Consider the following 16,483-nt stretch of genomic DNA (forward strand, 5'->3'; position numbering starts at 1 on the left):
TGGCCAAGCAGTAAAGGCACCCCTGTGAGTAAACCAGGTCTTCCCAGCTCAAGGCCTGCTCTTCTGAGACCCACAACAGCTCAGTGGAACCTCTTCATGATCCGAGGTGGGGCTTTAAATCCACTCTCCAGGCAGATTGGGGTGGCCACCCTCAGAATTCCTAGCCAGGCCATCCAGAGGACACCAGCCTTGCCAAGACTCCAGGGAAATTTCTGCTAGAACTTGGAAGTATGGAAACATTTTCCCAACAACTGTTCTTAGATTCTCCTTCTCAGTCTTCTGCATTTTTGTCCACCCTTGTAAAAAAGGCTAATCATTTAATAATTATTCAGCTCTGGGGATCTAAGCACCTGTCTCTAAGAATGCACGATGCGGAGTTTCATATACACAGATCTGGGGATCAATAACAACAACAATAATGATGATGATACTTTTCCCTTTAATCCAGGAACTTCCTGACAGGTAACTAAGCTTTTTTTGGACCCCGTGACCTGTGGGCTTCCCTTTGTCATCCTATGCCTGGAGCTCACAGTGGGGCAGGGATAGCAAAGGGTTGCTCAGCTGTTGTCTCTAACGTCAACAAGCCATTATTTGCAGCCTAGCTCTAAAGAGTTTGTGTTGGGCCCTAGGACAGCCCTTCGATCTCAAAACAAGACGTCGTAGTAGTTAACTTAAGCATGCCCTTATAATTAAGCGTAGCACAGATGCATCAAAGATTATGTGAAATATATATATTTTTATCTCTTCAATCGTGTCTGGTTCTCTGAGACTGCCTGGACCAGTCCCTGCAGTTTTCTCGGCCAGGTTTTTCAGAAGGGGTTTGCCATTCCCTGTTTCCTAGGGCTGAGAAAGAGTGACTGGCCCAAGGTCGCCCAGCTGGCTTTGTGCTAAGGTGGGACTAGAACTCATAGCCACCCGGTCTCTGGCCTGATGCCTTCACCACTACACCAGACTGGCTCTCTGCAATATAAATACATCTCCCAATAAAGCAATATAACAATCAATGTCCTGATGCACTAGAATAATGAATATAAGCATTTCCCAATACTAGCCCAACCTTAGTATATATCTATAGCAAATCATGAGAGAATCAGAGGCATCTGCAGGATTAGATGTATTCATCACAATGGCTACAAAAGGACAAAGCATGCACCATGTTTGTGCAATGCTAATTTTGCCATTTGATTGTCACTCTTGGATCCCTCTGGGATTCTCCAACTTCATAAAGCTCCTGAAAAAAGAAGCATTTGAAGGGCCTTTTAAACTTCAGGAGATCAGAATCTATTCATAACTCAAGGGAGAGTTGATTCTAGACAGCAGGAGGTAGGCAGGTGAATTAGAAGCTGGCTATTTTAACAAGAGGAAAAACTACTGGACCTTAATTGCACAATTGAGCTGAGCACACAGGACAATTAATTGCAGTTGAATTACTGAAATAATTGGGTGTTCCTGCACACACAGTCCGAATATGAAGTCCGCCATTTCTTCCTCTGGAAGTCCCCTTCTGTATGTTTTCAATAGACATTCCACCCCACCAGAAGGTCAGTGCTAGGTTTAAACTGGCAACACCCCAAAGACCCCAAGCCTCTTTCATGCCATAGTACCTCAGAACCAAGTCATTTCACTGTTGTTCCTTTAAAATTGCACTTTCACAAACTCTTCAGGAGCCTCCCCTTTTCTTGTTCCTGGGTATTCGCGTGAGGTCCCAGTCAATGGAGAACTGCAGGTTTCCATAGCTTTGAAACATCTTGTTGACCTCTAATGGTGTGCCTGGTTTGTTCTACAGGCCTGGGGCAAGGGGTCCCTGTGGTGGGATTGATAGTTGAAGGTGGCCCCAACGTGATCTCGATTGTCTTGGAATATCTGCGTGAAGAGCCACCGCTTCCCGTTGTCATCTGTGATGGCAGTGGACGAGCATCGGACATTATATCATTTGCACACAAGTACTCAGAAGAAGGAGGGTAAGCTGCTGGGGGATCAGGGCACAGCTCGATTTGCCCTTTGCCCTTTTATTTGGGGGGTGGGTCATTTATTTTTCAAAGGCATTGAATCTATTTTTATCTACTGTATTTCCCACCACGGGTAAATGAGTTGCTATCAGGCATGGGCATCACATGCTGCTTGCCCAATCTCTGATGCTGTAATGTAGTTGAAAATTCTGGATAAAAGAATAGCATAATACACCATACGTAATATATAATATGATCTTCTTGATTCCCGAAGCCTAACATGCTTTTTCCCCCTGCTTTGTCTCCCTCAATTTTAGCATAATAAGTGAATCTCTTAGGGACCAGCTGCTTGTCACCATTCAGAAAACGTTCAACTACAGTCGGAATCAAGCTCATCAGCTCTTTGTGATGCTCATGGAGTGTATGAAGAAGAAAGAACTGGTAAGGCTCTTACAGCAGTAATATTTATGGTAGTAGTATTTATACTGTTAGGGATGCGGTGGCGCTGCGGGTTAAACCGCTGAGATGCTGAGCTTGCCGATCGGAAGGTCGGCGGTTCGAATCCGCGTGACGGGGTGAGCTCCCGTTGCTAGTCCCAGCTCCTGCCAACCTAGCAGTTCGAAAACATGCCAATGTGAGTAGATTAATAGGTACCGCTTCGGCGGGCAGGTAACAGCGTTCTGTGACTGTGATGCCGGCCACATGACCATGGAGGAAGCGTCTACAGACAAACGCCGGCTCTTCGGCTTTGAAACGGAGATGAGCACCGCCCCCTAGAGTTGGACATGACTGGACTTAATGTCAAGGGGAACCTTTACCTTTACCTAGTATTTATACTAGTAGTATGATTTGGTCTGCTCTTACCTCTATTTTTCTCCCACAACAACCCCCTTGTGGGCTAGGTTGGGCTGAGAGAAGGAGGACTGGCCCAAGTTCCCCCCAGAGCTTCCATGGCTAAGGGGAGACTCCCCACTCCCAGCCCAGCCCCTTCACCAGTACCCCACACTGACTTGGGTTGAGAGGGACTGGCCCAAAGTCCCTTGGGGCATCCAGGGCTGAGGGTCTCCCCAAGGCCAGCATAACACCTTCACCACTACTCCACACAGACTCTTCTACTACAGAGTTAAATTAGCTAGTGCATTATTCATTGGCCATGTTCTTCTTAATCAGTCTGTGCCTACTTCCCTCCCTATATCTTGATGGGTGCATCCTGTCCTCCCATCCCTCTTTAGAGAAAAGGAAGGAAAAAAGAGAATGGCGCTGAAGGATACATGCAGGCCTTCAGGTCTCATCTGCTGTAGGAGATATAAGAACCTATCCAGGGCTGGATGGTGTCCTTGGGTTAGCTAAGAAACTTTATGTCGTCCTGGGCTGCTCCCCTTCTTCCCCTGCCAGCTGTGTGGCATAGCTGCTACTTAGAACAGAGGTGGACGTCTGACTGGTAAGGGGAAATGTCATGCCCAGCGAGTTCAAATCGGTGCCACTTTGTGATTAATCAGCCCAGGGGACATGCCCTGAGCAACGGGTGAAGCAACAGCTGAGGATACTGAACGGTAACACAGCAGGACATCTGGTTTTTCAGGGAATCCCTTCTGATGATATAATCGGCTTGTCCTTCTTAAAAGCCTCCATCGGTGAATGCCTTTTCTTTTTTTTTTTAATTGTCCTCATGACAATAGTAGTTAGGAGGCTCTGAGTTATGAGACCGGTCTGATCAGATTAAATATTAATCCCCGTGTTCTTCCTGAAGATAAATGGTTGCAGGCAGAACGTCTCTGCGGCCTGTTCCGTCTTCCTTTTCCACCAAATCCAGCAGCTCCTTGGGGCTTATAAAGTACCCTGCGTGCTTTATCGTTGTTTCTGTATTAAAGAAAAGGAAGAGGTTAAGAATCTGATCCTTCAGCCCATTCCTCTGATGGAGGAGATTTAAGGATTAGGAAGGAGAACCCATATGCAGGCATGAAGGCAAAACCTTCATCCATGGTCCACCCTCTTGGATCCATGCAGCTGATACTGCAATGGCTGGTTCCCGGACCGATACGTTTTCTGTGTAGCTTAGTTAAGGCTTGGTAGCAATTTCCCTTTCTTTTAGAGGTAGAAACATATTCGACTTAAAATGTCTCTTTCTTTAAAGAATGGAGGCTGTTTAAAAATGAGATGTAAACATTTTATCAGAGCAGAGTAATCCATCATGCAAAAGATGGGTCATAATTTTTGCAGCCATTGACGGACTGATTATGTACCATCAAGTTGTTTTTGACTCCTAGTGATCACATAGATAGATTTTCCCCAGGAAAAGGACAGAATAGAGTTCTCGAAATCTTCAGAGCACAAAAGAGGAAAATGGAAAGACCTTGATGCTTTTCCTCATTGTTGTCTTTGCCAATCTTCAGATTACGGTGTTCCGCATGGGATCTGAAGGGCAGCAAGATATTGAGATGTCCATCTTAACGGCTTTACTTAAAGGTGAGCTTTCTGTGCAGGGTGTGAGAAGGTGTGGGGAGGTTGGGAAAGGCATGGAAGGCAGAGGAGACCTAACCCATCAAGAGAGGGAAGGCAAGCCCATTGGCAGCTTCTTCCATAAAGGGCTCAGTCCAGGTGGGAAGAGCGCTGGGGAGAAGCCCTTCAGATCCTTCAAAGAGACTCTGCCTTAATGAACTCACTAACAATCAAGGCTGGGAAATCCCTCTCGTGATCAATACAGATCTTGTATTGACCCCAAAACTAACACTAAAGACACTTTACTGAAGTCTTTGTAGTTCTAGCTTCCTCTCACTGCCCAACTCAATGGAGCTTCACACAGGGAACATAGACACTGAGAAAAATAATACGTCCCCTATTTTTCATTTTAGGGTGATCTAAACAACTAGAAAAGAACGGCCAGACATTATAGCCCTAAGTCCTGTCTTTCACTTTACCAGACTGTTGGCCTGTGCCTGCTTGTTTCCTTAGGTACCAACGTCTCTGCACCAGATCAGTTGAGCTTAGCTCTGGCCTGGAATCGGGTTGATATTGCACGCAGCCAAATCTTCGTCTTCGGGCACCAATGGCCGGTAAAGATTTTTCTTTCAAGTCCAACTTCCTCCTCTTGATATTGAAAGGGTGGGAGAAAGAAAAACCAGGGTCTTTCCCCCCTGAATCGCCTATATATTGATTTCCCCTCTGAAAGGAGAATCTTTGCTGGGATTCTTCTGCTGTTACCTTCACCTTCTTCTTCATAACTAGAACTCTGAGGGATTTATTCCTGGGATTAACCATCTCCAGTCCAGGCTTCCACCAGAAGCCTGCCAGTAGCACAAAGCAGCAATTAGAAAAGGCCTTGTTCTGTAGCTGGCCTCGTGCAGTGGATGCCTCCTTTTCAGCCTCTCTCCCTGGTCAAACACGGGTTGCCCAGCCAGGTCTTCATGTAATCCCACCAGCCAAATTTGCATCAGAAGAGGAAGAGAAGGAGGAAACCCAGTGTCCTTTTGCACCTATGTATGCAGATCAGCTCCCTGATGGTGGGGATTAAAGGGCACAGCAGGCATTTGGTCTTACCCCCACCCAACTATCCGCCATGTTCTTGACTCTCTAGCCGTTGGGAAGCCTTGCTGGGACACCTCAGGAAAAGGAGAAGAAATCTCCCGTGCCTCAGGTGAAAGGAACAAGAGGAAAAGGGAAAGGGAAAAAGAAAGGCGGAAAGCAGAAAGAAGAACCGGAAGAAGAACTGGATCCAAGGAAACTTGAACTGTTAAACTGGGTGAGGTTGGGAAGGGCTCGGTGGCTCCTTTCAAGTTTGCCAGAGCTAAGATGTTGCTTTTTTGTCCACATCAGCGACCAGCCCTGAACGTTTTCCTCTGTATTTAGCATCAAAGCTCCCCTGAACCTCAATGTAAGTGGGGTGAACCTTTGGCTGTGCATAAAAGTATGTGGCATAAACCGCTTTCCGTGCGCTCTGGTTGCTAGTCCTTGTGATCACTGGCAAAATGCATTGGCTTCACCCTTCTACCCAGCTTCTCTCTGTGTAAAAATAGTACCCAGAAGGTACGCTGAGAGGACCTTTTCTGGACACCAGCTCTGAAGACTCCCCTGCACCTTGAGAACAGATAGATATACTGTAGATAATTTATTTCTAAAAGGAGTGCATCCAGAGATGGACTTCAGTTAATGAAAATACTGGGCAGAGCTGGCATTCCCACATGGCATCTTCGTAGCATATTTATTTGCCCATCATGCTTACCTAGTCACTGGATTAGCCCATTTTCAGGGTATCCACAATACACTAAATCATAAACTAACATAAAACTTAGGGTGAATTAACCCCAAACTAGGTTAGGCTAAGGTTCTCACAGTACCTTAAGCCACAAAAAAGAAATCAAAGCTAAAACTAACCCAGTTTTGCACCTTCTGCCAAGGTAGCCGCCGTGCTTTTGACCAGCTGAGGCAGGGTTGTCCTTTGCGTTCCCTGGGCATGCTCCCCTCCCTCAGCATGCGCTTTGTCCCTGCCTCTTCGTAGGTCAATGCCCTGGAGCAAGCAATGCTAGATGCGCTTGTCCTGGACCGTGTGGACTTTGTGAAGCTTTTGATAGAGAACGGGGTCAACATGCAGCGATTCCTCACCATCCCACGGCTAGAAGAGCTTTACAACACTGTGAGTGACATCCGGAAGTTTCCTTTTAAGCCTTGGTTTTTATCTGCCCATCGGTATCCATATTACAGAGATGCTTTTCTGCACATCAATAAGTTGATGTCGAAATTCTGCAAAGGACAGACTGTTTTGGTTGCTCCTGTTTTCATAGAGAGAGAGTCAGGGAATCACACCTGGAATTTTCCACCTAACGTGCTTAGCAAACTCAGGTAAAGACGTCGTAGTAGGAGATGGCGGTGATGCTCCCATGCTCTGTGCACACCTTAAAAGGGGCTAATTCAAGGATGAGGTTCAGCACATTATTTGAACACAACCTTTGGTAGGGAGTCGCACACAATGAACTGCATGCGGCTTATTATTAAGAATCCCAGGAAAGGCCAGAAGAGGATCAGAAGAAGAATCCTCTTGATTTCTGAGGAATTACACGCATACATCTGAAATCACTCTCAACAAGTTGGCTGCAGACACTCACCAACTTTGTTACTAAATGCACAGAATGATATCCAGTCCCATTCATCTAGTAATCTACCTGATCTTGTATTGTCTACTTCAGTGTTTCTCAACCTTGGCAAGTTTAAGATGTGTGGACTTCAGCTCCCAGAATTCCCCGGCCAGCATGCTCCAGAGGAATAGATCTAGCAGGAGACTGCAGGGCAAGAGGCAGTAGGGGAGCCGAGCCGAGGAAATGAAATGTCCATCATGGTTCTTCCAAAAAGAAGAAGTTAGAGGGAGAAGAACTGGGGAAAAGAATGGGCAGAGGGGGAATTGCTGAGGCATAGTGAACCCCACATCTTGCCATGTGGTACGAACCAGGTCTTTGTATTAAGCCAAAATAGGGATTCTTTTCTTGGGCAGAGCAGATTGTGCTGACACAGCAATGCTGTTCGTTTAAGGCTTAACACCTTGCATAAACCCCCTCTAGAAGGAATACCTTTAATAACTCTTTGTCACCGTAAAAAAAAAAAACCCACCATGGTATTCTGTTTTTCAGAGACTTGGCCCACCAAACACTTTGCATCTGCTTGTGAGGGATGTGAAAAAGGTAAGATAAAAGTCACTGCAGGGACGATGGGATTCACCAAAAGTTTTTCACACTTATTTCAACTGGGAAGGTCAAAAGAACGGTTAGGCCACGACTCTCTCCAGAATATGCCTTGAAAAATCCCCAGGAGAGTCAGCTTCCAGGCTAGGCATTTAATGTGACATATATGCAAACGTTGGATTTAATATCTGGTGGACTTATGTACTCTTTCGAATCAGCAATTATTCCTTCAGTGCAATGGAAAGAAGCACAGCGTGGGGTGAGGACACCTTGCTTTCTTTGAGAAAGCTGCAGGGCTATCTGCTGACGGGGCAATTAATTTCTGCATTAGCCCTTTCCATCTTTAGTTTCACAGAGTGGAAAGGAAACATTGCTTTTGGTTGAAAATGTAATTAAACCCTTTGGAGAGCTGATTACCACTGTCCCCCCAAAACACATAGATGTATGTTGCTCTTAAGGTTTTTTTCCCCCCCACATAAGAAAGTTTAAAAATTGGTTTTGAAGTTTGAAAAACAAAATTACCAGAGGGTTGGGGCTGAAGGATTTGATAGGGCAACCAGCTATGGGTTGGACCTCTAGGGGGCGGCAAAGAAATACAGAAAACTAATGTTTTTCTGCCATCTACCGGTCATCTAAAACCTTGCAGTCCAGATTTGATAGTCCTAGGATCTGGAGCTTTTTAATACCTATTTGGGGGGGGGGGGGCAATGGAAAGCATGATAGAAGTTTATAATGTTATGTATGGAGTGGAGCAAGTAAATAAAAGTAAGATTTTTCTGTTGTCACTATGCTTAAAACGTGGAGTTTCCCAGAAAAATGGATTGGTAGGGAAGGAAAAGAACTTCTTCACAAAAAAGCTATCAGTCATGAACAAGACATGGTGAAGTCACTATTAAAATGCACGGCTTTTAAGGATGTGCTTCAACATACTAATGAAGAAGCAGAGGTCTATCCATGGTAGCTGGGGAAGGTCAAGCGAGAACCATAAAAAGATGTAAGAACCTATTCCATGGAGAAGAAAAATCCAAAATCTATCACTGGGCCATATTTTTACTGGGACCAGTCAGATAACTCCCAAGCCAGTGCAACCGAATGTATCAGGAACTGGATGTGGAACCCATTGGGTGTCCCAGTCTGGTTCCCTCATTCAGGTTGCCTGCAAGTTTCTTGAGAGGAAAAAATGAGGTTGGCCCCACATATGCCACCTTGAGCTCTTTAGAGGAAAGAGCTCTCATAAAATGAGCATATAAAATAATGTCCTGATTTTCCAATTCTTCAGAACTCTTTATCAGGCACGATGTAACCTAACAAAGATAGTAGAGAAGGAAGTGTCCCAGGATGGAGGTTGTGGGTGGGAAGCAGAGTCAATATTGGAAGGGGCTGGTATCAGATTGTATCTTCCTACCTCCCAAAACATCAGGGTGACTGCTCTTGGAAAAGGAAGCCTTGATGTCACTAGTCTGTAGATCAACATTGCTCAAACTTGGCAACTTTAAGATGTATGGACTTCAACTCCCAGAATACCCCAACCAGAATTCTGGGAGTTGAAGTCTACCCATGCTGGCTGGTGTATTCTGGGAGTTGGAGTCCACACATCTTAAAGTTGCCACGTTTGAGAAACACTGCCATAGATGATCTAGCAGATTCTTGATGTTCTCCCATGTTCACCAGGAAGATGGAAAAATCCCAGCTCAGACTGCATGGTATTCATGGAGCTATCACATCAGCTGCTATTTCATCACTTGCATTCTCAATTTCCTTCCTTCCTTCCTTCCTTCCTTCCTTCCTTCCTTCCTTCCTTCCTTCCTTCCTTCCTTCCTTCCTTCCTTCCATACTGCCATGGTTCATCTTCATTCAGTGACCACCTGGGAGCTTTGGATGGGTGGAGCTGTATCGCTCACTTTGCAGGTCTCATTTTGTCCTTAGCCATTGCCTCGCCTTTTCACAGACCAGACCCCGTTGCTCTCAATTACGCATGAAAGGCACCCAGATTAAACAGCTGAAGCACTGTTTTGAGATCAAAGCTCTAGGAAGTGAGCCAGATTTTAATTGAAGTATTCATAATTTTCAGCATAATGACCTCAGAGGTTATTCCACCTACATGTTGACCAGATCTGGCCTGCAAACAAGCTTTTGATTGTTTGGTGCTGGTGGACAGATGTCTCATCAGTAGCATGCATCTTTGATGTCTTTGGGTTCTTCTTGGAAACAGAAGCTCTAGGAAAGGACAAAAGATGCATCCTTCGAAGCGAGAGACGGGGAATGGTGTCTGCTCCTAAGTTGGGATGGGAGCGTTGTTGCTTACCAGTTATTCTCATTCCTTGTTTTTGCTTCCCTATTGCCTGGTTTTTTGGTCCCTTCAACTCAGCATTGACTCCTGGTGACTGCCTGGACTAGTCCCTGCAGTTTTCTTGGCCAGGTTTTTCCAAAGTGGTTTGCCATTGCCTCCTTCCTAGGGCTGGGAAAGAGGGACTGGCCCAAGGTCACCCAGCTGGCTTTGTGCCCAAGGTGGGACTAGAACTCTCAGTCTCCCAGTTTCTAGTTCTAGTCCCACCTTGGGCACAAAGCCAGCTGGGTGACCTTGGGCCAGTCCCTCTCTCCCAGCCCTAGGAAGGAGGCAATGGCCAACCCCTTCTGAAAAACCTGGCCAAGAAAACTGCGGGGACTAGTCCAGGCAGTCTCCGAGAATCGGACACAATTGAATGGATAAAAAAAATCCTCTCCTAGATCTCTCCTAAACAGGTTTCAATTGCAGCCTAATAAGAAATGAATTGTTTCCTTGCCTGCATTATCAGAGTCCTTCAACAAATCCATGTCGGTGATTCTCTAGGGAAATCTACCCCCGGATTACCATATCAGCCTCATTGACATTGGCTTGGTGTTAGAGTACCTCATGGGAGGGGCGTATCGCTGCAAGTATACGCGGAAGAGTTTCCGAACCCTCTACAACAATTTATTTGGACCAAAACGGGTAAAGCTTATTCTTTGCAAAATATTCTTCACCAGAATTATACCCGTCCTTCCCTTTCCCTCTGCCCCATGCTTTAATCTCTGCATCCATCGGAGATCGGAAATTTCTCCTGATCTCCTTATTCCTTGCAAAAGATTTATTACTCCTGTGTTACATCTCCGACTCATCTTTTATTCTGGAAATCAAGATGTCAGAGATGCAGAAGACAGAGAAGGTGGCAGGATATTTATCCAACCTAAAGTGGGTTGATGTTTGCAAGTTGGCCTCCTCCTCAATGTTTTTGCCTTTGGGACTAGACGCAGCCTGTTATTTAAAAAAAAAAGTAAGAAGAATTTCAAAATATCTTCAGATCTATCTGAGGAATGGGAAGAGACTAGCATAGCATGGGTTGGGTCCAGAATATGTTAGATCTGAGCTATTGAGATCTCAGTATGTAGCTTTCCAAGGTCTATTGGTAATGTGTTGGTATAAATAAATACTAAATTTATTCAAGTCTGTTATCAAGACAGAGTTGGCGTCTGAGATGGCCGCAGAGCCTCATTCCTAGGCCAACATCTTGGCTGCTAGTGAGGAGGTGTTTAACTGACCACAAGAAATTATTGCTGTGCAGCATTCCAGTGAATCCAATGGGTTGACCTGGACGAACCCTGAACCCAATCCATGGTATCTAATAAACTAGCATATAAAAGCAAGTTCACTTGAAAAGACCAGCTCTGTCAGAGGGTCAGAGTAGTAAGGGTGCGACTGGAAAATGATTTCTTTACAAACTCATTTTTCCCTCTCTTTTCTAAACATGCAGCCTAAGGCTCTTAAACTTCTAGGGATGGAGGTAAGCTGTTCTCGTACGATGTGGTGCTTTTCTTGGGGGTGGGGCTTGGTCTCTTTAAGAGAGAAATAGCTACCTCCGCTTTTCTTACATAAGATTAGAGGGAATAAAATTGTCCAACCCCATTAAAGGTTACTGGCAAGTGATTGCTACAGTAAGGAACTACATATGCCTTAATTCTTGCAGCACGGCACTTAACTGCTTTCACATCACAGCGTGTGTCGTGAATTTGCAGCGAATGCTTGCATGCCATCTGTGCCAGAAGAGTCCCTTGTCTTTAGAAAAACTCGGCATGCTAGCATTTCCTGCCTTGTTCTGGAGATCTCCAATGAAAACACACGGCCTTTGCTTTCACGCGTGAACCCGTTAACTACCCAAATCATTTGCAGACAATGGCAGAAGTCTGAGAATGACACAGTCGTGAGGCAGTACCAACTCTGCTACTCCTTCCTAGGATGATGAGCCTCCAACCAAAGGCAAGAAACGGAAGAAGAAGAAGAAGAAGGAGGAAGATGTTGACATTGACCTGGATGATCCGGAAGTCAGCCGTTTCCAGTACCCTTTCCATGAGCTCATGGTTTGGGCAGTGCTGATGAAGAGGCAAAAAATGGCCCTCTTTCTATGGCAGCGTGGAGAAGAAGCCATGGCCAAGGCTTTGGTGGCCTGCAAACTCTACAAAGCCATGGCCCATGAATGCTTGGAGAGCGAGCTTGTAGATGACATCTCCCAAGACCTGGACAACAACTCCAGGTGAGTCAGAGGACACAAGAGATTGGTTCATATGCAACATAACCCCCGTTCTCTGAAGGAGCAACACAACCCATCTGTCTCCTTATGCCCCCTTTTGGAAAATTGTAGATTTGTGTTGGGCGGTTGGGTTGTGGTGGTTGATGGAAATCAGAAAAAAAGGGTGGTCAAGAAGGAAGATAGGAGACCAAGATGCCCAGAAGATGCCTCTCGGAAGAGGTCACAGACCCAGAAGGATTTGTAACTATTCTTCCAATTGCAGTAAATTCTTATCCTTTCTCTTGATGGAAATGTAGCGTATGTGAAGTTAACCACATTATTTCTTTTATATGGTTATCACAGGTATTCTTTCCTTTACTGGTCTGATCTGTGTTACTTTGGTTAATTTCTGTGATGTCCTCCTTGTGCGTTTGTTAGTTTAATTTCCTTCTTTTAAGCGGTTAAAAGATTTTTGCAAACTCAAGGATGATTACTAAGAATGATGAAGAGCTGCAAATTACCATTTTCTTTCAAAGGGCAATGTCATAAAAGGAAGATAAACAGGAACAATGGACAACAATGTAGGTATTCAATTTCTAATCAAACTAGGGTTCTAATACATAGATCATCCCATGAACATCCTACAAAAAGTTGTCCAGTGGTATCATAATTAAATATGCCACTTGATTTAGAAGCAACTCAAGAAGCAATCACCACCCAGAGTCCCTCTTTTGGGGGCAATGGGCGGTAATTAAATTTGAATAATAAATAAACAAACAAACAAACAAACTCATACATTTGTTTATCCCTAAATCACAGCTTGGTCTGCTATAAAAATGTTGTACGAATACCACTTGTAGGTTATGCTGTTCCATAAATAAGATTGGTTTTGTCTATCAAAGTGGTCCAAAAGCTGATCCATCCAGGTTCAGATGGAGTTTTTACCATGCAATCATTCCATGGAATTTTACAGCCTGGAGGGAGCAATAACAGCATCTTCCTTTAATGAACACCAGAAGCTTTCACACTGCTTCTTCTGTTAGTTGTATAATACCTTCCAACTCACAGCATCAGCCCCCCACTGTCTGGAAGCTGTTGGGCAAGGCAGAGCTGAGTCACCCCCTTGACTGGTTCCTGCTTTCTTAATTTCTTCAGGGATTTTGGCCAGTTGGCTGTGGAGCTGCTGGATCAGTCCTACAAGCATGACGAGCAGGTGGCCATGAAACTGTTGACCTATCAGCTGAAGAACTGGAGCAACTCGACCTGCCTGAAACTTGCTGTTGCAGCAAAACACCGGGATTTCATTGCACACACTTGCAGCCAGATGCTGTTGACTGACATGTGGATGGGAAGGTTGCACATGCGGAAAAACCCAGGTCTTCAGGTAGACGTAGACCATGACTTCCTCCAGACAGATCTGCAACCATGACTTCCTCCAGACAGATTTTAAATAAACAAACAAACAAAAACATAAATAAGCAAGCCACCCACCAAATTCCCAGCAACTCTAGGCAGTGTTGAAATCCCACATTTTTGTTCCCTTGAGCTGGAAGGGATGATGGGAATCAACAGATCAATGCAGCTGGAGAGTATCTGCTCAGGGAGAGGTAGCCTCAGTGATCACCTGTGCATCAGATCATATTGAATGACTTCCCACCCTCCTTTTCCTACACAGGTCATCATGGGGATCCTCTTACCTCCCACTATCCTCTTCCTGGAATTCCGCACCTATGACGACTATTCCTATCAAACATCCAAGGACAAAGAAGTTGGCAAAGAAAAAGAGGAGGACAATGCGGTCAGTCTCACACTTCCTCACGCAGAGCAATTCAACCTTCCCAAAGAAACTGGGAGAGATGCTGAGAAATGCCTGCTTCTCAGTGACCAATGCAAGTCCCAAGCCTCCTCCCAGTGGCATCCCCCTCTAGCACTTCCCACAACAAATACAGTTACGACTAACATTCCTTTCTTTATAGTGGCCCTCATGGACACATTCCCTCTGTCTGTCCATTATGGCTGCTGAACCAACAGGTTTCGCAACAGTCCCTAACCCTCAGCCTGGTTGGCGAGAAGTGAAAATTCACCCAGGAAAGCAGAACTAGGTACCGCAAAACAGAAGGGCTCTGTGGTCTGGTGCTGATAAGTTGCCTGGTGGACTGTGTATTTCAGGATGCAAATGCGGACGTTGGCTCTCGAAAGGGAGACGAAGAGGATGGGAACAATAAGCAGAGGAGCCTTCCCATTGGAACTAAGATCTGTGAATTCTATAACGCACCCATTGTGAAGTTCTGGTTTTACACTGTAAGTAAAAATATATCCATGCTGGTCTGAAAACAACATGGCTAGTATTTCTCTTGCCAGTCTAGCGTGTGGGTCAAGGACCACATGGAAATTCTCATTGGGAGGCGAGGTTCTCCACTCTTTCTTGAAGGTGGTCCTGATCTACTTTATCGGCTTTCTAGATGAACCTGCTGTGGCACAAAAGCCTGGACTTGGTGTTCCTTGAACAGCTTCTGATGTTTTGATACCTCTTGGCATCAGTTTGAAGCATCAGATGTTTGATGGACTCCTTGGGTGATAACTTGGAGGAGAAAACAACCTAGCACAGGGGACAGAAACTTTTTTCCCCCCCGTGTTGAGGACAGAATTCATCATAATGTACACCCTGACTTCATTTTCAACCCCTTTCAAAGTTTTGGAAGCACACTACCACCTTTGTTCTCCAGAGGGCATAACTAGATTTCTTAAGGGAAAATAAAAGAAAGCAGATTTCAGCTTACACTAGCAAAACTTCCTAATAGTAGGAAGCCACTGGACAATGGGATAAGCTGCCCCAGGGGGTGGTGGGCTCTTGTGTGCTGGAGCAGAGACTTGCTTGGAGCATGTGATTACGCTAGATGTCCTCTGGGGTCTCTTCTGAGGCTAAAATCCTGTGATTCTGGGCGAAAGTGTTATCGTTGTCCTCAGACAGATCTGTGAAGACATGAGTTGCATGATCTCACCCTTCAGATATCCTACCTGGGCTACTTGATGCTGTTCAATTACATCATCTTGGTTCGGATGGACCGCTGGCCCTCAGTCCAAGAATGGGTGGTCATCTCGTACATCATGACTCTGGCTTTAGAGAAAGTCAGGGAGGTGAGTAAAGTTGGTGATGTGATCCTTCCTCTAAAATCTTTAGCCCGGAACAGTGCCTGAAGAAAGGAGAAGCTTTTTAAACACCTGCAGGTTCTGCATCTTTCTTTCATGAACTGGTGTACCAGAACGATTAGGGCCTAAAGGTCAGGAAAAACTTTGGAACGAAGGAATGAGCAAGGAGGAAACACGGAGGTCCTGATTGACTCTGAGGTCGTTCCACCTCTGAGACTTGCTCCTGGGTTAACACCTGCAGAAGTATGTAACAGGCATCCTCTTGCTCTCCCACTCCAATGTTATTCCTTGGTCCCCCCCCCTCCCCGGAATTGCTTTGTTTTCAGATTTTGATGTCAGAACCAGGGAAGTTAAGTCAGAAAATCAAAGTGTGGCTGCAGGAATATTGGAACATCACCGATTTGGTGGCCATTTCTGTGTTCCTGATTGGAGCTATTCTTCGCTTGCAAAACCAACCTTATATGGGTTACGGAAGAGTGATCTATTGCGTGGATATCATTTTCTGGTACATCCGTGTCCTGGACATCTTTGGTGTGAACAAATACTTGGGACCCTACGTCATGATGATTGGAAAGATGGTAGGTGAATGCAGGTGGACACTTGCATCAGAGGACAGTGGCAGGAAGACAGAGTAGGCTGCGGGTTGCCTGAAAGCAGGAAGACCCAGGAAATCTGTTGAAGGATCTAGGGACCACCTGTGGGGTGTCTCTAGAATCATCTGGTTGGGCAATTTGTCTCCTGGCACCGAGAACTTCAACCGAGACAAAAAACTGGGGGCGGACGCTGGATGCGAATCTCATCCTAGGGTCAATGCAAACAATGTAAAGTCACCTTTCTCTCACCCTTGGCTCTACATAAGGCTGCCAGTTCAGGGGTGTCCACAGTCTGGGTGGGGTCAAAAAAGTCACGATGGTGGCCGTGCCCGTGCAAGTAAAATAAAAAGGGTGTGTGTGGTTTCACTTGCCCAGTCACAACCACCCTGTTGCTTTTTTGAGACCTCCTATAGGCACCTCTGCTGCTCTTTCCTTCCCTAAAGAGGTGGTAGATCTGAAGTGAGCAATATAAGCCAGCACATGTAGCAACCTTTCTTATGGCCCATGGACCACTTGCAAGAATTCAGTAGCAAGCCGCCAAATCACCATTATTTTTCATTGTGCAATATAGTGAAGTAGGCTCACTAGGCAAACAATAA

At 45.4% G+C, this 16,483-nt stretch overlaps 1 protein-coding gene across 1 annotated transcript in view; it reads left to right on the forward strand.

Annotated features, from left to right (window-relative positions):
• The window catches only part of TRPM1 (transient receptor potential cation channel subfamily M member 1), a 37,233-nt gene that overhangs the window by 10,484 nt on the left and 10,266 nt on the right, over nt 1–16,483 (forward strand). Inside the window, exons 7-21 of the mRNA XM_063314311.1 lie at nt 1,787–1,961; nt 2,267–2,390; nt 4,343–4,415; nt 4,902–5,002; nt 5,524–5,688; nt 6,445–6,579; nt 7,568–7,618; nt 10,449–10,589; nt 11,389–11,418; nt 11,870–12,165; nt 13,297–13,525; nt 13,817–13,939; nt 14,311–14,442; nt 15,151–15,279; nt 15,618–15,869. Of these exons, the coding sequence (XP_063170381.1) occupies nt 1,787–1,961; nt 2,267–2,390; nt 4,343–4,415; nt 4,902–5,002; nt 5,524–5,688; nt 6,445–6,579; nt 7,568–7,618; nt 10,449–10,589; nt 11,389–11,418; nt 11,870–12,165; nt 13,297–13,525; nt 13,817–13,939; nt 14,311–14,442; nt 15,151–15,279; nt 15,618–15,869 (2,156 nt within the window). The remainder of the gene's footprint in view (nt 1–1,786; nt 1,962–2,266; nt 2,391–4,342; nt 4,416–4,901; nt 5,003–5,523; nt 5,689–6,444; nt 6,580–7,567; nt 7,619–10,448; nt 10,590–11,388; nt 11,419–11,869; nt 12,166–13,296; nt 13,526–13,816; nt 13,940–14,310; nt 14,443–15,150; nt 15,280–15,617; nt 15,870–16,483) is intronic.

Source organism: Candoia aspera, chromosome 13 (assembly GCF_035149785.1).
Source record: "Candoia aspera isolate rCanAsp1 chromosome 13, rCanAsp1.hap2, whole genome shotgun sequence".
Taxonomy (NCBI): domain Eukaryota; kingdom Metazoa; phylum Chordata; class Lepidosauria; order Squamata; family Boidae; genus Candoia; species Candoia aspera.